Source organism: Melanerpes formicivorus, unplaced genomic scaffold (assembly GCF_026170545.1).
Source record: "Melanerpes formicivorus ecotype bairdi unplaced genomic scaffold, bMelFor1.0.p_v2 SCAF_21, whole genome shotgun sequence".
In the NCBI taxonomy this organism is placed as follows: Eukaryota; Metazoa; Chordata; class Aves; order Piciformes; family Picidae; genus Melanerpes; species Melanerpes formicivorus.
The window spans coordinates 1,207,941-1,230,084 of record NW_027142373.1 but is presented as its reverse complement, the minus strand read 5'-3'; the positions used below and the strand labels follow the sequence as shown (position 1 = coordinate 1,230,084).

The following is a 22,144-nucleotide window of genomic DNA, read 5'->3' as shown; positions in this document are numbered from 1 at the left end:
GGATCATTTAAAAACTACAACTTTGAGTTTTCATTTCTTTTACACTGTTAATATAAACTCTGCTGCAAACTTGCCACTGAAGAGTACTACAAAAATCAGTAAGAAAACCCACCTTTGTCCTAACCTGCTGCTTAAGCTCTTTAATAAAGTTCTCTAGTGTACACCTTTCCTGTTAAAACAACTCATCCTGCTGCTTGTGTCAACAAATTGGCACTGAGATTCAATTTTATAGCAGTTGTAGTTCTGTAATCCCACAGAACAGTCGTGTGTGAAACTTAAATTCCTCCAAGGTGTTCTGCTCTCACCAGATTGGAGTTGTTGCATGCAGGGGAGTCGCCACCACAATACCCAGGGCAGGTTTCACAGTTCATGTCTCTGAAGGATTCTGCAGAGCCTCTTGAGCAGGTTGCTGCTGTTACATCAGTTCTGCCCACAGGCTTGAATAGAGCTCAGGACAAATGTTTCTGTTTTGTCAGGTAAGAATTCAAGTCCTGGGAAATTCTTCAGTCCAGGAATGGCATCAAGGAAGTGGGGAGTGGGTTTTCCTCAGTGGTCGTACATGAGTCTTGGAAGCTGTGCACTGCTGGGCTTTAGTGCTGTGCCCTCCAGTTGTGTTCTTAGTTCTGCTGAGATGAGCCAGTTCCTGTGTCTTCAAGAGCTCCTGTTTGAAGTAAGTCCAACCATCCTGGACCAAGGTTCTTAAGGGCTGCTGCCCAGGTTACTTTCCAAATAAGTTTCTTAAACAAGTTGAAGTTTGCCCTCTGGAAGTCCAAGGTGAGGGTTCTGCATATTGAAAACTCCACTACCTCATGATTGCTGCACCCTAGACAACTTCCCACCATCACATTTCCCACCAGCCCTTCTCTATATGAGAACAGCAGGTCAAGCAGAGCCTGACCCCTGGTAGCTCACTTAAGAGCTGCATCAGGAAGCTGTCCTCCATACACTCCAGGAACTTTCTGGACTGCCTCCTCTCTGCTGAATTAAGCTCCCTGCCGATGTCTGGTAGGTTAAAGTCACCCACAAGGACAAGATCTGATGATCTTGAGACAGCCTTCAGTTGCTTGTAGAATATTTCATCTGCCTCCTCATCCTGGTTGGGTGGTCTATAACAGACTCCACTTAGGATGTCAGTTTAGTTAGGCCTCACTCTGATTGTAACCCACAGGGACTCATTCCTTTCATCTGCAACCTCAAGTTCTGAGGCATCAAGAGATTCCCTAATATACAGGACCGCCTCTCCTCTTCTCCCTCACCTGTCTCTCCTGAAGAGCTTTTAACCCCCCAGTGCAGTACTCCAATTATGTGCATCATCCTACCATATTTCTGGAATAACAACTCTAATATAGTCTTCTGGAGAACCAAGACTGCCAGTTCTTCTTGTTTGTTACCCATACTGCGTGCAGTGGTGTGCATGCACTTCAGCTGGGCTGTTGCTTTTTCAATTAACCCTAATTTATGTTCCACTCTCTCCTCTCCAGAGAGACTGGTTTCCTTAGCCACCCCCTTCAGATTTAGTTTAAAGCCCTCCCAATGAGCCCTGCCACCTCCAAAGCTAGTACCCTCTTGCCCTTTCTAGATAAATTCACCCCACCAAAGTCCAGCAGGTCAGGTGCAGTAAAAGTTGCCCCTTGATCAAAGAACCCAAAATTCCGTTGCTGGCACCATCCCTTGAGCCAATTGTTGATGGCAGGGGTTCTCCTCTTCCTCTCAGTGTACACCCCTGCCACTGAGGGAACTGAGCAGAACAGCACTTGAGCTCCCACCCCATCAGTCAACCGAGGGCCTTGAATTCCTTCTCAATCATCCTGCTGCTCATGTTGAGCAAGGACACCTCTGCATCCCACAAAACTTGTACCCACCAAGATCACTGTGAAGGCTAGGTCAGTGACAGCTGAGTGCCAGACAGTGTGCTCCCTCCTGACCAGGCCTCGATGGTCCTAGGTCAGAGCACTGGACAACAGCCTGCTCTTTGCTTTGTTGCAAACACACATGGTAGGGAGGGAGACATTGCAGGAGTCTGGTCTCAGAGCCAGGTTCCCATGGATACTACATCCTGCTAGTAAGTGCTTGGGAAAGTTCAGAAGTGTACTGACCTATTGATGAGATTTACATGGGAATGTGTTTGCTCTTGTCCAATCAGTTCTACTCCACCTTTATCAGTCCAGTCCGATGCCACTTCTGGGGGGCAATGCTGGGGTTGGTGCTCCCAGAGGTCTGCACTGTGTTCACTGTGCTGCAGGACACAGCAGACCCAGTGCATGTGCATGAGCACAAACCCCATCTGTTCAGCGTCCTCTTCCACACTGGTCAGCCTCATGGTTGCAATCAGGTGCAAACTAATGCAAATATGATCAAATTCAGCACTGTTAGGGCTGATGGAATCACGAGGCATAGAAGGGAATTTCCCCGAGGATCAGCCCGTGCTCTACACCTGAGCAGCAGGAGAGGCCTCTGCGCAGCTTCAGCGTCCAGCACGGGCAGGTGGGCGGGCGGCGCCTCCCGACACCACCAGCAGGTCCCGACAGCTCTTCTCCACCTTGGGGCACAGGGCCCACAGGCGCTGCAGCTCCAGCGGGGCCGTCCCGGGCGCCGCCTTGTCAGGCCGCCTCTCACGTGCTGTCCTTCCAGCAGCAGACTCGGCGCGGCGCCGCGGGCCCCTCGTGACGTGAGGAGGGGCGGTCGCCTCAGCCTCTCCTGCTGCTCCACGGGGCAGGCCCTCCCCGTCGCCCTGCCCTCTCCGCGGCTGGGCTCCGTGCGCCAGCGCCGCCCGAAGCGGCGGAATTGCTCCGTGGCAGCAGGGGCGGGCTGGCGCGGCAACCCCCCGACCACAGCTGCCGCTCCGCCTCAGGCCCCCTCACGCCTCCCCTCGGGGCCGGGGCCCGGCCCCGCCCGTTCCGCCGCTCCTCCAGGCGCCAGGCGGCGCCGCAGCGCGGGGTCGGCAGGAAGCGCGGGAGCGGCGCCATGGCGCTGCCCGGCGAGCTGTGGGCAGAGCTGCCGGCCGAGAAGCGCATTTTCTGCTCCGTGCTGCTCTTCTCCTGGGCTGTTTACCTTTGGGAAGCTTTCCTGGCGCACCGGCAGGTCGGCGGGGGGCTGGCGGGGGCTGGCGCCAGCAGGCCGGGGGCTGTGCTGGGCCCGACCCGGCCTCACGTGGGGGCGGCGGGCGGCGTTCTGGGCGCGGAGCGGGGACCGGCTTAGTCCGGCCCCTGTCTGAGAAGGACTTGGTCGTGTCCCGGCCGAGGCAGCAGGGCTGTGTCGCGGTGTCAGCCCTGTGCGCCCGCGATCCGCCGGTGGAACCGGTTCGCGCCGGCAAATTGCGAATAGCTATCGGGGAAAGGACCCCCGAGCAGGGGAAGGGACTCGCTGTGCTGTCTGTGCTCCCCGAGCCGAGCGCGAAGCTCTCGGCAGCTCTGCCGAGCCCGGCTCCTGCCCCTCTCTGCGCCTGCTCTGCTCGCACCGGCCCAGCTCCGGGGCACGGCTGCGCTGCGGGCCGGCCGTAGCCGCCCCTTGCTCTAGCGGGTGGTGGGGACCCTGGGCGTCACCCCCGGGGCTGGGTGAGCTCATGGAACCCTCTGAAAAATGCGGCTGTGGTGGGCAGCACCCTAACACCCACCCAGCAGCTCGAACCTCCTCCCCTGGCCAGGTGAGAGAGCAAGACCAATAAAAACTCATGGGTCGAAGCAAAGACCGATAACAGGTGAAGGAAAAGGGGGGGGAAAGCCCTGCAAGTTTTGTAAAGGCAATTGCTCACCACCTCCCACAAGAAGGTAGATGCCTGATCTGCCTCCAAGTAACAGCCACCTTGTAAGTCAAACTCCCCTCTTCCCCTTACTATTTCTGCTTTAGCTGTGGGTGCTTGGAACACCCCCCTGGTGAGCTCGGGTCAGCTCTCCCAGCTGTGTGGCCTTGCAGCCTCTTGCCCATCCTGAGCCTTGCTGTGGAAGAGAGAGAAAGAGAAAGCCTTGGCCTTGCCTCTGTTTAGCAGTGGCTAGACCAGGGGTGTCACCAGCAGATGCAAAGCATGCCTCCGTGCATGCCTCCGTGCATGCCTCTGTGCAGGCTAAACCCCATCCCAGCCTGACTGGCACAGCTGGGAAAGTGCTGCCAGGACTCAGTGTGGCAGAGAGAGATCAGCTGAGCCCTTTGGGAGGCTGCAGCCTGGTACTTGGTCAGAGGAAAAAAGTATTTTGAAGTGACACAGAATAGGAGCCTTTTGTCTTTGAGAAGGGATAAACATTACTGAAGCAAGGTAAGGAAGTGGGTGGAATAAAGACCTTTAGTCTCTAGAATTTTTCAAGTGGTGAGCTCTCTACCAAAAATGGAATTGCACCTTATGCAGCCACACAGCACAGTTACCTTTTCTGGTGAAGTTGCATGATTTGCATGGAAGGATCTAGTGTTCAGTTTCAATCTCTGCTTAGTCATTACTGTAGTGCAGTAAACCATATCCTGTGGAAAAACGAGTTTATGTGATCTACATGTAATAACTATTAGAAATACATTAAGTGGGCAACTCAGTTCCTGGTTATGACACAGTTATGCTTCAGCTTTGTACTTGGGACTTGATAGAAAGCAGGAGTTTAAGAGTATTTGTAATTTTTGAGCTATTTTTTGGCTGCTTTTTAATCTTAGAGTGGTGGCTCATAGGATCACGTCATATGTTGCTTTTAAATTGTATTTGTCTTTGTCTTTAAAACCTTGGATGCAGATTTCTAAGTTTCTTTTTCCCTCTTTCAGAGGCGGGTGTACAGGACAACAACATGTGTGCCACAGGAGTTAGGACAGATCATGGACCCAGAAACCTTTGAGAAGTCTCGCCTGTACCAGCTGGACAAAAGCACTTTCAGCTTTTGGTCAGGCCTGTACTCGGAGGTGGAGGGCACTGTAAGTACCTGTGCTTCCCCAGCATCCATAGGATACTGTTCTTAAACTGAAGTGCTTGTATTGCTGGTGCAGCTGCCTTGGTGGTGTCCTGGTATCCTAGGCCAGACACTGATGTTTGGCTGGTCTGGGGTCCTGTGTTTCTTCTTTGGCCCTGTGTTTGCTGTATGAAATGAAATTACCCAGCCAGCTCATCTTCTGTCAGTGCAGGGCTGAGTCACACTGCACAGCTACAGGGTGCAGTGCATTACTGGTTTAGTGGCACAGCTGGGCTGTTAGGGTTTCTTCTGCCAAATAATGAAGCAGCATGAGAATTATTTACAACTGTTACAGACACCTGTGGTTGAAGTGATGCAACTGGGATCAAGTTCTTTCCCACAGGGGTGATGGAGCATTGGAATGGGTTGCCCAGGGAAGGAGTTGAGGCCCCATCCCTGGAGATATTCAAGGTGAGGCTTGTCCTCCCTGATCAGCAGGGAGGACAACCCTGCTGTCTGCAGAGGGAGTTGGACTGGGTGACCTTTCGAGGTCCTTTCCAATCCGAACAATTCTATGAACTACTTTAATTTATAGATAAATTTTTAAGTAGAAGGTAATAAGAAAAGCCTGTGGGAACAGGAAGAGTACCAGTGGATACTTCTGAAGAGTAAGAACAATTAGCCTGGGCAAGTGACATTCACATATGTGAAAAAGCAGAGCCCTTGAGTTAGAACAAAGCATTACAGGTGTGGTACACAGACTTAAGAGAAACTTCTGACTTACTGCTGAAATGCAGCACTGCTCATCAGTAGCACAACTAGGTCAAAAAGGAATCCTGAAGTGCTTGGCATTGCAAAATAGAACTCGAGTATGATCTACAGCAGGATGTACTTAAGGAAGCAGCCAGGTCAGTTCTGAAAGGTAATGGCAGCAGTATTGTGAAATAGTGCAAGTGATGGAACTGTGGTGGTAAACCAGTACTGGAGAGTGGTGACTCCTCTTGACTTTTGCATATCCTGATCTCTTCTGTGTGGCCTGACCTGGACATTGTTTCATTTTCTGTGAACTTGGGAAAATGTAGTTACACACCTGTCAGCACTGCTGGTTCATTCCTCTTGTTGGGCTTTTTGGTTTGCTTTGGAGAATTTCTGACAATTTTGGTGTGAATGTGAAAAGCTTCTATGGCTTTGACCAACTGGAGAAGCAGTACTTAAATTGAAAACTGAAGTGATCCTCCAGCAGTGGATTAGTGGACACAGTGAGATGGTACCACCTGGCAAGTACAACAAGTCAAAAGGTTCTGAAGCTTTATCTTGCTTTAAGAGCTTTAGCCAAAGCAGCTTCCCTTGCTGTCTCTGAGGAAAACACACAACTGGAGTGAGCCTTTCTTGCCACTGTAGTGCCCTGCTAAACAAAGAGCTGCATCAGCAGTTTGTGCTTACCTTCACCCAGGACTACCATTGTTGCAGTCCCCCACAAAATTCTGGCTGCTAATTTGGAGAGGTAGGGGTTTGACAATGTTGTAAGCTTAGTTTCCTGTTGCAACCCCCCTGCCATGGGCAGGGACACCTCCCACCAGCCCAAGTTGCTCACGGACTCATCCAGCCTGGCTTTGAACACCTCCAGGGAGGGGACATCCACAACTTCCCTGGGCAACCTGTTCCAGTGCCTCACCACCCTTACTCTAAAGAATTTCCTCCTGATCTCCAGTCTCAATCTCCTCTTTTACTGCTCTTCCATTGCCCCTTACCCTGTCACTACTAGCCCTTGTAGAAAGTCCCTCCTCAGCTATCTTGTAGCCACTTCAGGTACTGGAAATCTGCTCTGATTTCTCCCTGGAGCCTTCTTCAGGATGAACAGCCCCAACCCTCCCAGCCTGTCCCTGTAGGGGAGGTTCTCCAGCCCTCTCATCATCTTTGTGGCCTCCTCTGGACCCTCTCCATCAGTTCCACGTCCTTCTTGTGCTGGGGACACCCGCACTAGACACTGTGCTCCAGGTGAGGTCTCAACTTCTGAAAGATTTCTCAAGCATTGGAACAGGCTCTCCAGGGAAGTGGTCATCATTTCTGGAGGTGTTGAAAAGATGTGTAGACACAACACTTGAGGACATGGTTTAGTGGTGGACTTGCTGTTGTGTTGGGTTAATGGTTGGGCTTGATCTTAAGGGCCATTTCCAACCTTAATGATCCTGTGATCCTGTTCTACCCTGACATCCGTTGTGTAGGGAGCCTGCAGCTGCTTCTCTGCGTACGTGTGATGAGGAGTTACTGCTCCTTCCTGTGATGTTGATCTCTGGCCTCTACTGGCTGGGCTTGCCACTTCCTTAGAGTGTGAACTGCATCCTTTGTTGTCTTTGGGAACTGCCTGGACTTGACAGAGGTTGTCATGGCCAAAGCTGGTGAAATTGGATGACAGCTTTGCAACATTTTGCTTTCAGTAGGCAGAAGGATGATTCGCTTACCTGGCAATTGAGCTGGAGGGAGATGCTGTGGTAGGATTACTGGCATGCTTTGATTTATTTCAGCCATTAATTATGTGTTTTTCTTTAATGGATAGTGTCAACATCATGCTAACAGCTGTCTTTGTTCAGGGATTGGTACTTCTTGGATTTCCAGCTCTGAAACCTAGTTTTTAGCCTATGAATCAAGCTTGCTTTGGGCACTTGCATCTCCTGCTGACACTCAAAACACACCCTGATAGTTAGGTTTTAAGACTACACCTTGTAAAAATGTGAACAGAATCTGCTTCCCATCCTGGAAGCCTGCTTGCTTTAAGCCTGATTTTTGTCTGTATAGGGATTGGTCACTTGCTGAGAAAGTAAAAGTGAAACGTTTGGAGTCAAGCTGCTGAGCAAACACCCCGCCCCAGCCTTTAACCACAGGCAGTGCTTGCTGTATTAGCTCTGGCTCAAGCATTTATTTGGTGATGGTGTGTCCTGAGCAGTCAATTAGAGTGGAGGCAGGCAGAAGGAAGAGGGCAGAAGGAGCTTCCTTAACATGGCTGATGCAGCACTGATACTGGAAATGAAATCACAGCCTTCTTCTGAAGGCCTTCCTTGGGACAGGGACTGCAGGCAGGTCCCAGAGCAACCAAGTTGCTAAGTCTTGCCCAGTCCTCCTAGGGAGGAGTTTTACAAGCATAGGCAAATGAGTTTAAGGTCTTCTGAAAAATCTGCCTTCTGTCTGAGCCAGTAGAGCACCAGAGTGTAGGCTTGGAAATGGTCTGGTATTTAACATATCTGCAAAAACCCAAACAAAAACTTGACCTGATCTGTACTTCTCTAAAGTACAAATGAACCATTGCCAAACATTCCAGCTTTTCTTTATGCACTGCTGAGATTAGAGAGGAAAAAAGCCTCATTTCTCATACAGCAAGGTGAGAACCTTTTGAGGGTGAAATGTCAGTAGAAGATGGTGACAGTCTGTTTCTCACTGCCTCTGCTATGTGCTTTTGTTCTGCAGATGATTCTCCTCTGTGGAGGAATTCCTCTTCTCTGGAATCTGTCTGGGCAGGTCTCTGGCCATGCTGGGTTTGGACCAGAATATGAGGTAAGTAATTTCAAACTGTGGTGAAAACATTTGATCCATAAACCATACTGTTACCATTACTTTTATTTTTAAGCTTGTGTTTACTTGAAGCAGGACTCAGCCACCATGTATTAAAAACAACAGGTGTGTTCTGGTGCGTGCAGGGATCACCAGATGGGACTTTCATATTAGCTTACTAATGAAATAGCTTTGTGTGCTGGAAACATTCAAATCTGAAAGCTACCTGAATCACATGGGGGTGAGCTGGCGGGGGTTGGAGGCTTTTTGTTTGAGTATTGTCATTTTACTAACCTTAGAAGTGATCTTCTGGCACAGCAAAAGGTCAGCAATTGGAGGCTGCTGCTGATGTTGCCTTTGTGCTGTGGGTGAGGCAGCCAGCCAAGGCCTGTCACAAACCCTCAGTTTGCATTTCAGTTTCTTTCATCAGTGTATCTCTTCTCCTTCATTTAACACAGTGACCAGCAATCTGATCATCACAAATGTGTTGTTTCTGTGAATTTGTCTAGCTCCAATTTCTAACTGGTTTCAGTGAACACTGACATGAAATCCATTTTTAACAGCTGGACTAGCAGTGTTAGTGCAGCTTAGCCATTTTTAACAGCTGGACTAGCAGTGTTAGTGCAGCTTAGCCATTTTTAACACCTAGACTAGCAGTGTTAGTGCAGCTTAGCCATTTTTAACACCTAGACTAGCAGTGTTAGTGCAGCTTAGCCATTTTTAACAGCTGGACTAGCAGTGTTAGTGCAGCTTAGCCATTTTTAACACCTAGACTAGCAGTGTTAGTGCAGCTTAGCCATTTTTAACACCTGGACTAGCAGTGTTAGTGCAGCTTAGCCATTTTTAACACCTAGACTAGCAGTGTTAGTGCAGCTTAGCCAATACCAGATTTTTTTTCTCTGTGGTTATGGCTTAGGGATTGTTTGTGGTTTTTTTTAATGGTGTCTCTTTGTTTTTAGATTGTTCAGTCTCTGGTTTTTCTGCTGCTTGCAACTCTCTTCAGTGCAGTGACTGGTCTCCCATGGAGTTTGTACAACACGTTTGTCATAGAGGAGAAACATGGCTTCAATCAGCAGGTACTGCAGATAGCCCTGCACTGACTGTCTGGGGTAGGTTTGGTGGGTTAGACACACTGCTGTGTCCCTGGCCCTGTGCCACAGACAGTTTGTTTTAGGAACTTTCCTACACACACTGCATAAAAAATCAGAGTGGTGCCACTTTGTGACTGTTTCAGAAGTACCCAGGCAGGAGGGCTCTGCATGAGCCCACCTCTGAGCACAGGGACCTGTGTGTTCTGGTGGTGGAATGAAGAACATTTCATACCTCAGCTCATTTTTGGATGGACTCTTCTGCTCTTCATGTGCCCTTGTTGAGCAGCCTGGGTCACTGCTTGGCAGGGGCAGTTCTGAGTCATGTACCCTGAGCAGATGAAACAGACTCAAGCAATGGCAACGTTCCTGCTCTGTTTCCTTTATTGAATTCTTGTAATCAGAAAATTCTGCTCCTCATTTGGATTTCTGCTAGGTACTCAGTATCAACCCTGGCTTTAACTTCTCTCACCAAGTTAGTTTAACCTGCTTCACTGTCTGTTTTTCCATGAGATCAGATTTTCCTGTTGAGAGAGGAGCCTCAGTCTGAGATTCACCATTAGCCATTTCTTGCCAGAGCACAAATTTGTTTCCTGCTTTAGGACCCAGCTAGCATTGCCCACAGTATTTTCTGTTCCAGCTCCACTAGGAAACTTATTTTACAGTAGAATAAAATCTGGATGGGTAGCAGAAGTGGGATAAAGCTGTTTGGCACACGGGCTGTTGTCTGTGTTTAACCTGTACCTGTGGCTAAGCTGTAGCAGTTGCTCTATCACCTGATGAGCCCTCCCCAGAAGGAAAGAGGACTTGGGAAAAGGAGAGAAGACCCCAGACTGAGAGGGAAGCAGGTTTAATGAAACCACAAAGCTAATGGCAATGCCAACATAAAGTATACAGAGTTGAGGGGAAGAAGTCAGAGAGTTGTGGTCAGTGGAATGGAGTCAAGTTGGAGGCCTGTGTTTAATGGAGTCCCTTGGGGGTCAATACTGGGATCAGTGCTGTTCAGTATATTCAATGACCTGGATGAGTGCACAGAGGGCACTGCCAGCAAGTTTGCTGGTGACACCAAACTTGGTGGAGTGGCTGACACACCAGAAGGTTGTGCTGCCATTCAGCCAGACTTAAACTGGCTGGAGAGTTGGGCAGGGAGTCTAACCTCCCTGCCAGAGCAGGACCACTGAGGCAGGTCACATGGGAACACACACATGTGGGTTTGGGATGTCCCTAGAGAAAGAGACTCCACAACCTCTCTGGGCAGCCTGCTCCAGGGCTTCAGCACCTTTGCAGGTAAAAAGTTTTCCCTCCTGTTCCCATGGCACCTCCTCTGCTCCAGCTTGCCCCCAGTGCCCCTTGTGCTGTCCTTGGACATCCCTGAGCAGAGCCTGGCTCCAGCCCTGCACATCTTTATCACTAGCAACGTGGGCAGCCTTCAGGCTCCTCTGCTCCCAGCTCCAAGCCCCAGCTCCCTCATCCTGTCCCTCAGCCTGCAGCAGCTTTGTGGCTTTGTGCTGGAGTCTGTCAAGCAGTTCCCTGAGGTCCTTGAACTGAGGGACCCGGAATTGGACACAATATTCCAGATGTGGCCTCACCAGGGCAGAGTAGAGGGGCAGGAGAACCTCTCTGACCACTCACCACAGACTTTCTAATCGACCCCAAGATGCCATTGGCCACCTTGGCTACCAGGGCACCTTGCTGGTTCAGTGGCATTGCTGGTTTGTGATTTGCCTGACTTTGCTTCTGTGCATCCACTAAAGGGGTCAGTTTCCTCAGCACCGTGGCTCTGACCACATCTCTGGATCCTTCCTTTGCAGACACTGGGATTCTTTTTTAAGGATGCCCTCAAGAAATTTGTGGTGACTCAGTGCATCCTGCTGCCCGTGACAGCCCTTCTGCTTTACATCATCAAAATAGGGGGAGACTACTTCTTCATCTATGCCTGGCTCTTCACATTAGTTGTTTCCTTGGTGAGTATATGGCTGGGGATCTTCCAGATGTTAGCTCATTTACATAGCTCAGTGTGCCAAGGTTTAAAAACAACTGTAAGGACCTGGGGACAAATCCAAGTCTCTTGGGAATTCCAGTGTCTGTGGTTCTGCTACTTTTCTACGCTGAATCAGTAGCTGGCATTTGTTGTTGTTACTTCAAAGGATCTTTTGTATCCATCATAAGGATTTGATGTTTTCTATTGTTGCTGTGAGCTCTGGAGTCTGTATTTCATTGAGCTTTTTATTTCTCAACATAAAGCTCTTCTGGCTTTTTTTCTCCACATGCTGACACTGCTCTCCCAAGGAAGGGATGACAGAAGTGCTGCTGTGGGTGCTAGTTTATTTTTAGATGACAAGAACACCTTAACTAGTAAAAGAATCATTACATTACAACCTGCCATATGAGCCTAATTATAAATTTAAGCTCATCAACCCCTAATTCTTGTGTGAAATTCAGACTTTCTGGTTCAACTGGAATATGTCACCAAGGAAATGTTCAGAAGTCCCTCGGCAGGAAATCAGGGTTGCTTTCTTTCATGACTTAAGTGGTTTTGGCTTTGTGTTTTTCTCCTCTTTCTCCCACTGCTTGTAGGCTCAGATTACTTTTACAGCTTGCTTTGAGTTTCAATTTGTCAGCTTCCTGTCCAAAGCACAGACACTGGCTGTACAAAAATGGGATCTAGTGCTGCGTGGGAGCCATGCAGTTAATGCAGGAAGACCTGATTTCCCACCCAGATACCCAATACCTCCATTGACTTTTCCAGACATGGCAACAGGGTAGGAATTGTGGCTCAGTTGAACCCATGGCTGCAAAGTCTTCTCATAGTCCTGGCTTTATGGGTCACAGATGTCCTTATCTGAATTGTATTGGCTGTTCTGCTGCGATTTTTGCTTCATTGATGCCTGTGGTGGGTTGGAAATTCCCCTCCCCCCGACATTAAATTTGCCAGACCAGCTCAGTTGGAAGCAAATGAGAGCTGTATTTGCAAGCAAAACTACAATCTACAATGAAATGCAATTAATATATACAAAATATACAATATTTACAGGTATTTAGAAATAATGAACAGCACAAGGACCACCCTGGTCAAAGACCAGGGAAGCTGCTAATAGCTTCTCCCTTCCCTGCCTCCTCCTTACCCCCCTGTACACAAAGGGACAAGAGACAGAGCACAGCAGTCACAACAAAGCAGTGCAGCCAAGGTCAAGCAGAAGCAAGTTAGCACCTCCCAGCCTGAAGAAGCAAGGAGAGAGAGAGAGACATTGTTTTGTACAACCAGTTCTGGTTCCTTCTCTCTCCAGTGGGATTGTTTAGAACTATCATTTTCCTTTTTACACCCAATAGTGATTTATTTACATTTTTACTGCTTTCTGTTCAAGATCTGTGAAAACATTTTAAAGGCATAGCCTAAAACTACCACAGTGCCTCACATGCAACTGAAAGAAAACCTGTGTGCAGCAGTGGATGTCTGCAGGGCCACTCTGCCCTGGCCTAGTGCAGTGACCAGTGCTGTGTTTCTGAGCCACATAGGGACAGTACAGTAGCAAAGTGCCCCACAGAGGTGGCAAGTCTGGCTCACAATTACTGCTTTGAGTTCTTTGCTGCTTTTGTTTGTTGGTTTCACCATGCAGCATTTCCTGGCTTTCTGTTGTGATAGCTCCAGCTGGCCTTATGCTCTGCCTTCTTCCCTTTTCTGTCTCTGCATGTATTCTGACTAACCCTGGTGTTAGCTCCCAGAAGTGTCAGTTCATGCCTACTGAAATGTCTGCTACAGGAATGCTTGTGCAGACTCCTGGCAGGGATTTCTTAATGAATTGCTCTTTTCCTTTCAGCCTTTTTTCAGAGCATACTCTTACATCCTAGTGCAGCATGGAGCTGGTACTCTGCCCAGCTCAGTGAAGCAGCCAAGCTCACAGCTTATTCCAGTGTGGCCCTTTTCTTTACAAAAGCTGGGCAGACAGTCATTCCTCATGGTGATAGCTAGTTCCTATTTGAAGCCTTTAGTCTTAAAGGCTTTAATCATTTGCTTTTTCATGGCAGGCTTACAGTGAAGTTTTAAAAGAACAGGTAGCTTTGGGACTGAAGGAAGAGCCCAGATTTTCTGGAGTGGCGTGCCCTTGCCCTTTGTACACCCAAAGTGAAACTTTTTTCCCCTCAGTTTCCTTTGTACCAGACATTGGCTGCTTTATTTTTGCCATATTTTCCTTAAAAGATGTAGAAAAACGTTGTGTGATCTCCTGTGAGAAGCTTTCTGAAAGTCCATCTGACAGCTTTTGCCAAGCAAGTTTAGTAGAAAGAAGAGAGAGATGTCAGTTGTATCTAACACTGAACTTCAAGGCAAGAAGCAGAATGTACTCAGCTAATGCCACTTATCTTTCTGGCACTTTCCTATCACAAACTATTATTTTAGTATTGCTTTGCCTCTCTCTTCCAGCTGAGCAGTCCAGCCTCTGTGCTGACAGGCAATGTTGCAAGACCCAGTGGCTCACTTTTCTTCTTTTAAAAAAGAAAGTAGTATTTTTTTCCTGAGGTTGCAGTTCATGCCCAGACAATTGGTGCTTTTCAGGTGTCTTGCAGTGTCACTGCAGCTTTACAGGGTGTTGATCAAGGACTGAGGCCTGTTTGAACAGTCTTTGACTTGCAAAATATGCTTAAGAGGTGTTAGATTTACCATTCAGAGTTCCAATTAGGGAAAAATTCCTTTACTCTGTAATCAGGGTTAAAATTACATCCTTCTGCCAGTCTGCTAATATCAGGGCTTTATACAGAGATGAGAGATAAAAGCTTGACGTTAGGCCATGCATGCTGCGTGTCTGAGATGCTGGTCTGGACTGAAAACGACAGCTGATTCCTGCTGGTAAAATACCTTCCTACAGCTGCTGCAAAACATCTGCAGAGCTTTAAATCCTTGTCTGAACTGTTGGTTTTATTTTCTTATGGTGTTCCATGTTGCTCTGCCTCCCCTTTGCTCTGACTGTGGGAAGGTCACTTTCCCTAGCTTTAGATTTTATTGGACTTTCTCAACAGGGCAGGTACTTTGGAAAGTCAGGAGACTTGTTTCAGTGGATAAAAACCTGTTGAGACAGTTTTGAAGCTCATGTTGCTGTCTGCTTGCCTCTCATGCCCTATTCCTTTTGCACTAACCAGAATTTGAAGTTTTCTCCAGTCCAGCTTTTTAAAATAACTAACTTTGTGAAGATTCAGAGTGTAAAGGAAGGTAGTTCAGCTTGTCTTTCCATCATGGTGTTATTCCAGTCCTGCCTTTCTCAACTGGGCTGCATCTCCTGTCAGTTTCAGGAGTTGCAGGTTCAATGCAGTGGTTTTTGGGACATGGCTGTGGATTACTGTGGACCAGAGGCATCAAGCAGTTCCTTAGCCCTCATACAGAAGGGCAAGAACAAGGGGGACATGGTTTTTTTTTGCCTACTTTAAACTGTGACTTTATAAGCTAAGAGGAATTTGAAGAACAGGACCATCTTCTGGTCCAGTCAGCTCTGCTGCTTAGTGTGAGGCACCTCAGAGCTCTCCAGCATTGGTGAAGTGGGTGAGAATGACAGCCTGTGGCTGATCAGACCCATACGCCCAGCTGTCATAGTGGTTTTGCAGTTTGATGTGCCCTCAGAGCAAACCCTCTGTTCACACTGGCTCTGCTGAGGACTGCAGATTATAGCTGAACCTGCCCCCAGCACATCTTGCCTTGTCAGCAGGCTAAGGAGCTGTGTCTGCAAATGGGATGAGCCACAGAAGCCTTGCTGTGGCTCACACTTCCTGCAGGACTCTGCTTTATCAAGTGTGTTTTCTGACATTGTGCCTTCTCCCTGTACTTCTGCTCCATCTTTACTACTGAACAGACATTTCTGTGCCTTGCTTGTAATTTCTGCCTGTGTTTGCAGGTGCTTGTCACAATCTATGCAGACTACATTGCACCTTTGTTTGACAAATTCATTCCACTTCCTGAGGGAGAGCTCAAGCAACAAATTGAAACGATGGCAAAGGGCATTGACTTCCCCTTGACTAAGGTCTACGTTGTTGAAGGTGAGATTCTTCAGCTAAAACACCTCTGTCATTTCACACCTGTGGATTTTAGCTTCCATTGTGGGTGCTGTAGTAGAGCACTTGCTTATATTCCTCAGCTGTTGGAATGCTTGTCAGTGTCTGTACCCTTTTCCTTGCCTAGAGGTCAAAAAAGCAAAGCTGAATGTACAGCCTGAACTCAGCATCTCATTGGGAGTGTTGTCCTGTCTCTGTGGAATGGAAATACACAGCACAGTCAGAAATGGAAGCAGCAATCAAAAGTCCTATTTTAGAACTTGAAACCAGAGGGGAAAGTTTTTGATCCTTTCTGGTCTCAGTTCAGTATGAGGCACTGTAGTGAAACAGTTTAAAAAGTTATGAAAGTTAAACCCACCTGTTCCTTCTCAGGGTTGTCACATCAGTGGTTTTTCACAGTCTGGCTGCACTCTTCTTACCTTCTGCATGAGACTGATGTGGTCACTTTCTAGTGATGAGTACAACGTGGAGCAGCTGCCATGTCCCTTCCTTGTAACATGTTCATGCAGCACTTTGCTTGTTGATGTTCCTGCTGTTGCTCACCTTGCTCCCTTCTGAAACAGATTTCAAGGACTTTCCCAAATTTTGTTTTGGTTTTGCCTGCTCTGTGAGGATCAGAGGTGCTTTTACTGCCCTGTCCAAAGCAGCATGAGATGGCATGAAAAGCTGGAATGGTAGACTTTAGCTGTAAGAGTCTTAGCTGCCAGGGTAAGAGAGTTGGGGCTGTTCATCCTGGAGAAGAGAAGGGTCATGGGAGATTTTGAAGCAGCTTTCCAGTACCTGAAGGGGACCTATGGAAAAGCTTGGGAGGGACTGACAGGGGCTTGTAGCAATAGAAAAATGGGCAGTGGTTTGAAAGTGGAACAGGGCAGGGTTAGATTTGACATTAGGAAGAAGATTTTTACTGTGAGTGTGGTGGAACACTGGAGACATTTAAGGTTGGTTGGGGCTCTGAGCAACCTGATCTAATTGGGATGTCCCTCCTGACTGCAGGGGGTTTGGACTGGGTGTGACCCATGGCTGCTCTCACATTTGTAGTGATTGTTGTGGTTGCATCTTACAGATGGACCAAAGGCCTTCCTTTCCTCCTGTCAGTGAATGCAATCAGCATTACTTAGGTAACTTCAAAATATGCTTCAACCTGGAATCTCAGTTGCTTGGCTTTGTCCACTGTTCATTTGGAATGCCAATGGAACACCCCAGAGTCTTCAGTGCCTGGCCTTGTCCAGCCTTTGATGTACATTTTCCCTCTCAGGTTCTAAGCGTTCTTCTCACAGCAATGCCTATTTCTACGGATTCTTCAAGAATAAGCGGATTGTGCTCTTTGACACCCTCCTGGAAGACTACTCTGCACTGAACAAAGAGCCAGCAGAAGGAGAAGATGGTGAGAATGAAGAGACAAAGTCTAAAACCAAAGTGAGTTCATCTTTGCTTTTCATGGTGTTACTTACTTTAACTTCCTGGTGAGATATTCCCACGTGTTTTCTGAGTGTGTCATAAAGATTCTAAGTGAGATGCTAAAACCCAAACCCTCAGGATTTCAACACCAAAGTATCCCTGAGCTGCTGTGACAGTTTTAGGAGTTTCTGGGGCTGTGTGAGTTATGTTGATAGTGGCAGAGACCATAGAAATCCACAGAGGCTTTAGGAAACTATTGGTTCCCTGCTTGTGAAAACCAGGACTTGTGATTGTTTGAAGCAGGGACCTGTTCAGAATTTTAGCTGAAGTTCTTTCTCTTGGGACTGCCAGGACTGTCTGTGTGCCATTTGTCTGCCTTTCACTATAGGCAAGAACTTGGTGCTAGAGGTGTGCAGGTGTGCACAGAGAGGTTCTACATGTGCCTCCTCCCCCAGCCTGCTCATCAGCAGGATAATGGCTTTTCATTGTCCTTTGCATTGCAGCTGCCATCAGGAGTCTGCTGGAACAGCTTTTGGGGATTCAGGAGAGTGTAGGGAAGGTTAAAAATGATGGAATCCTTTCTCGAGAGCTTGAAGGAGTAACAGAGAAGAAAGAATTGTCTCCTGCAGCCTAGCATTAGGCCAATACATGGATTGCTGTTCAGTCCAGCTTCTGTTTCTTGTAACTGTGTTGGTGGTGGCATTCTCTTCCTCCATGATGTGGGATAGCTTACTCCAGATAGGGTGATGACAGGAGGGGATGTTGAGCTCACCTTCTCTGGTCATAATGAGAATCATTTGTTCCATCTCAACAGATTCTTCAGCTGTGTTCTCAGTACACAAGCCCATGTACACAAGCCCATGTACTTCATTCTGCTTTGCTGGTGTACCTTTGAGGGTACAGATGTCCCTCTGACCTCAAGTTTTTTTGCAGAGGGCAGGGATGTTGTCATTACCTTCTAAGGGGACTGCAGTGCCTTGGAAGGGAAGCTACAGTTGAGGGCTCTGCTCTCAATTCTACATTGAAAATCTGAGGCCCTTCATTGTAATGAATTTTCTTGAGTGAAAAGAAAAGCCCAGGATGAGATCAAGGGATGGTAGGAGAGAGTTTGGAAAGGAAATCTTCTAGCATTCTTCCATGTTTGCATGAATGCCTCCTCAGCAGAGAAGTCCTGGGAACTTAGAAGTTGGGAGGGGTTGTAAGTATCTTCTTGAAAAAGGCTCAAAAAAGGCTCAGTCTGTCTGATGGTAGATGGGAAAACCCTAATCTAGGGACACTGAAGTGACCCTGGGAAAAAAACAGACTAGTATGTAAGAAATGTATTCAGTTGCGTTCAATCACATCTGATTTACTTTTGCTTTGTATTCCCTCAGAATAAGAAACAAGGATGTAAAAATGAAGAAGTTCTGGCTGTACTTGGTCATGAATTAGGTCACTGGAAACTAGGCCACACTGTCAAAAATATTATCATCAGCCAGGTGAGTTCTGCCAGAGTGGTGATTTGCTGATTTCCCTGCAGCATTCTGTAATTAGTGCTGTTGCCAAGCACTTGCGCCCAGATTTGCAAGTGCACATTTACACACTATCATAGAATCACGGAATGCTGGAGATTGGAAGGGACCTCCAGAGATCATTCAGTCCAACCCCCCTGCCAGTGCAGGGTCACCCAGGGTAGTCCACACAGGAATGCATCCTGTGTGGACATAAACTACAACACAGGAGGTTCATTCAACATGAGAGAGAACTTCTTCACTGTGAGGGTCACAGAGCACTGGAACAAGCTCCCCAGAGAGGTTGTGGAGTCTCCTTCTCTGGAAACTTTTAAGACCCATCTGGGTGTGTTCCTGTGCAATCTGTGCTAGATTCTATGGTCCTGCTCTGGCAGGGGGTTGGACTTCATGATCTTTGAAGGTGCCTTCCAACCCCTAACATCCTATGATCCTGTGAACCGCTTGCATTTTTTCATTTGCAAAGCACAGGTGTGTGCCTTCAGTTCTGACAGCAGTCTGTGCTGTGTGTCCCTCTGGCATGTTCCAGGTGTCACTCACCCTGCTGTTCTTACAGTTCCCAGGCTTTGCTTTCCTTTTCTTTAGCTGCACCTTCTGTAATCCCATCATGTCTTTCCTGAGATGTCTGCACCAGGAGTGCTGTGCTGTTCTATTTTGAAGATTGTTCACAAGCTTTTCAGGCTGTAAGCGTAACTTTCAAGCTCCTGCTTAAGACAATCTCTGTCTTTCCATTTCCTGGATTTTTTCCTAACCATGCAGCTGAACACTTTAGGGAGGTCCTTGTTGCTTTCTGCTTTGAGGGAATTAACCTTCAACTTCTGACATCAGTGTTGATCCCTCCTACCAACAACTGTTATGAAGCCTTTTGCCACTCTCCTAACTCATGTAGCGTTGGTCTTTGGATCTATTTTCTAGGTACTATTCTTTTGCTGTAATAGGGAGAATTTTTTTTCTTCACCAGCAGAAATTGTCACAAATTCTTGTTCAATATCTTCTCTTTCTGTTTGCTGTTACAGCCATTCCTTTTCTTTTTCTGTCCTGTGCGTTTCAGTAACAAACAATATTCTGGCACCTTCCTCATTAAGAAGACTGTTTGGTCTTGAATGGGCGCTAATGGCTTGGAAAGGTGCTAATCACCTGTAGAAAATGTGGGGCATGGCCCTGCCTCTTGCTTCTGGAAAGCCAGGCAAGCAGTGTGGCACAGGTGATGCATGACTTAGAGGCCTGGATTGTTCTCAGGAATAGAAGTCTGACACGGCACAGGCAGATTTGATTTCCTTTTAAGCTTTCCTTGGAACTTGTGCTTCATTCTAAGGAGATGGATTCTGCCCTGTGCTTCCTTCTCACTTCTTGCCTTTTCATCTTCCTTCACTATTGACGTTTTTATGTCCCTGACAGCAAACATCATTTCCTTAACTGCACACTGTAATAGAACCAGGCCAGCTGTTCATCCTCTTTGTCTGTTGGTTCTGAAGTGATCTCTCTGGGTATTTTTTCAGTGGTGTTTCTGTGCCAGTCTGTAATACGAATAAGCCATGTTTTAGACATCGATAACCCCCCTTCCTAATCAAGAATGTTGTTTCCTTTCTGCAGATGAATTCCTTCCTCTGCTTCTTCCTGTTTGCTGTGTTAATTGGTCGAAAGGAACTCTTTGCTGCCTTTGGTTTCTATGACACCCAGCCTACCCTGATAGGCCTGATGATTATTTTCCAGTTCATCTTTTCGCCTTACAATGAGGTAAACTGTTTTCAAGAAATAGATGCTGAAGTATCATCCTATTTAAAGAACGATTTTAATTTGGGGTAAAGGGGAAAGCTTGGAGTTTCTAGAGGCTCTGTGTGGTATCTTGCTTTAATCAGGAAGCTTAGAGGCCCTGTCCCTGGAGGTGTTTAAGCCCAGGCTGGATGAGGCTCTGGCCAGCCTGATCTAGTGTGGGGTGTCCCTGCCCATGGCAGGGGGGTTGGAACTAGATGATCCTTGTGGTCCCTTCCAACCCTGAATGATACTATGATACTATGTGGTGTAAGGCTCCCAGTTCCAGGTGTGGCCTGCATAAACCTTAGTGAGCTCACTCTGTAGCCACAGTGAGGTGTGGGCTGTGGGCAGGCAGATGCAGCAGTGGTTACTGATACTCAGGAGCCTGCAGATAGCTGAATGTTAAATGTGATCTTTCTCTCCACAGGTCCTCTCGTTTTGTTTGACTGTATTAAGCCGACGATTCGAGTTTCAAGCTGATGCATTTGCCAAGGAGCTTGGGAAGGCTCAGGACCTGTATTCTGCTTTGATCAAGTTAAACAAAGATAATTTAGGATTCCCTGTTTCTGACTGGATCTTTTCCATGTGGCATTACTCCCATCCACCGCTTTTAGAAAGACTGCAGGCCTTGAAGGACGTGAAGGAAGAGTGACAGGAGCGCTGGCTGGGCCCGAGACCCTGCTTCCATCTCAGAAGCAAAGTTCAGAGCTGCTTTTTAATTTCTTTTTAAAAGTAGTGCTCATGAAGTTCAGTGTTAAAAGCACCACACCCTGAGCTGGGTATTAAATTATAAAGTAATTTTTTTTTAAAAACAAAAAATTCCTGTGGAACTCAATTTAGAAGCACTGGGTGAAGCCCTGCCCCCCCCCAGACCCAGGCTTTTATCTTCCATACCATAGCATAAACCTGGAAAGGGAGGAAAACAAATGGATAGACTTCAGAACACTATTTCTTCAGTTTGTGTATGCCTTGAACAGTGCTTTTGATCCTTTTCCCATTCTGAGCACTCTGAACCTTCCCAGTCTCAAGTCTCTACATGGTGAAGCCTGTTGGAGTGACTTGATTTCTGAATAGTGATCCTTGTTCTTGCCAGGCACTCTCTGGGTTTGAAAGCTGACTGCAAGGGCTGGCCTTGCTCCTGGATTCATGTATGTCACCACTGAAAATGCTACTTAATAAAACCTCCTTTCTCTGAAGCATGGGAGGAAAGATGAATTCCAGCTGAGGCAGTGCACCATGGCTTCCATGAAAATGAGCACCAGTTGGTATTTGATAGCTTTATGCTAGGGCCGGGCTCCTCCTCTTCTCTGCAGTGCTGCTGGGGATGTGGGAGGCTGTACTGAGAGGCAGAATAGGATCCAGATGTCAGAGGAAGTTTCTAGTTCTCTGTTCTCCCTTTGGCCTGTGAGCAGAATGGTTAACAGCTTCTCCATGCCTCTGTTCTTCCATTTCTGTTGTACTTTGTCTGAGTTTGTTTTGTGTATGGAGCTGTCCAGTTTCTCAGGCAGTGCAGCAGAGCTGAACTTTTCTTTCCAGGGGGGTTTGTCCTCCATGCCATGGCGGGGGGTGTTCCATTAATACAAATCCAGCTGAAATAGCAGTGCTGGAATACTTAGGAAACACTCCTTGGCATTGTTCTAGCCCAAGAAAGAGTTTGGTCACGTAGGTTAGTGAAGGACAGAGTGAAGAATTGCTGGTGTGGCTTCTGCATTGATTGTCTTGGACTTTTCTGATGTGAGGGGGCAATAAATTGACTTCTGTTGACACAAAGCTAAAAGTTAATCTAAGGCAGTTTGTGTGTGCCATACAAATGTTTTGGAGCCATCTGAAGGCACATACTTAGTGTAAAAAGACAATTTTCTATCTGTGGTAGACGAAAATGTTCTGCTCAGCTCTGTATAAAGAGAGAAGAAGCTGAAGCAAATTCTTTCTTTTTTTTAGATGTCAAAGCATT

General features: G+C 47.4%; 1 protein-coding gene across 2 annotated transcripts; it reads left to right on the top strand.

Moving 5' to 3' along the window:
* The first annotated feature begins 544 nt into the window (after positions 1-544).
* Positions 545-21,386, top strand: ZMPSTE24 (zinc metallopeptidase STE24). 2 transcript variants are annotated; one of them, XM_068150945.1, is made up of 10 exons: positions 545-670; positions 4,738-4,884; positions 8,322-8,408; positions 9,365-9,481; positions 11,305-11,457; positions 15,373-15,514; positions 16,785-16,945; positions 18,301-18,405; positions 20,029-20,172; positions 20,618-21,386. In XM_068150945.1, exons 1-10 carry the CDS (start codon positions 560-562, stop codon positions 20,840-20,842), a joined length of 1,392 nt encoding a protein of 463 aa, XP_068007046.1. In that variant the 5' UTR covers positions 545-559; the 3' UTR covers positions 20,843-21,386. The 2 variants fall into 2 exon arrangements, with proteins under 2 accessions (XP_068007046.1, XP_068007047.1); XM_068150946.1 differs by lacking the exon at positions 545-670 and adding an exon at positions 2,924-3,081.
* Positions 21,387-22,144: the final 758 nt, after the last annotated feature.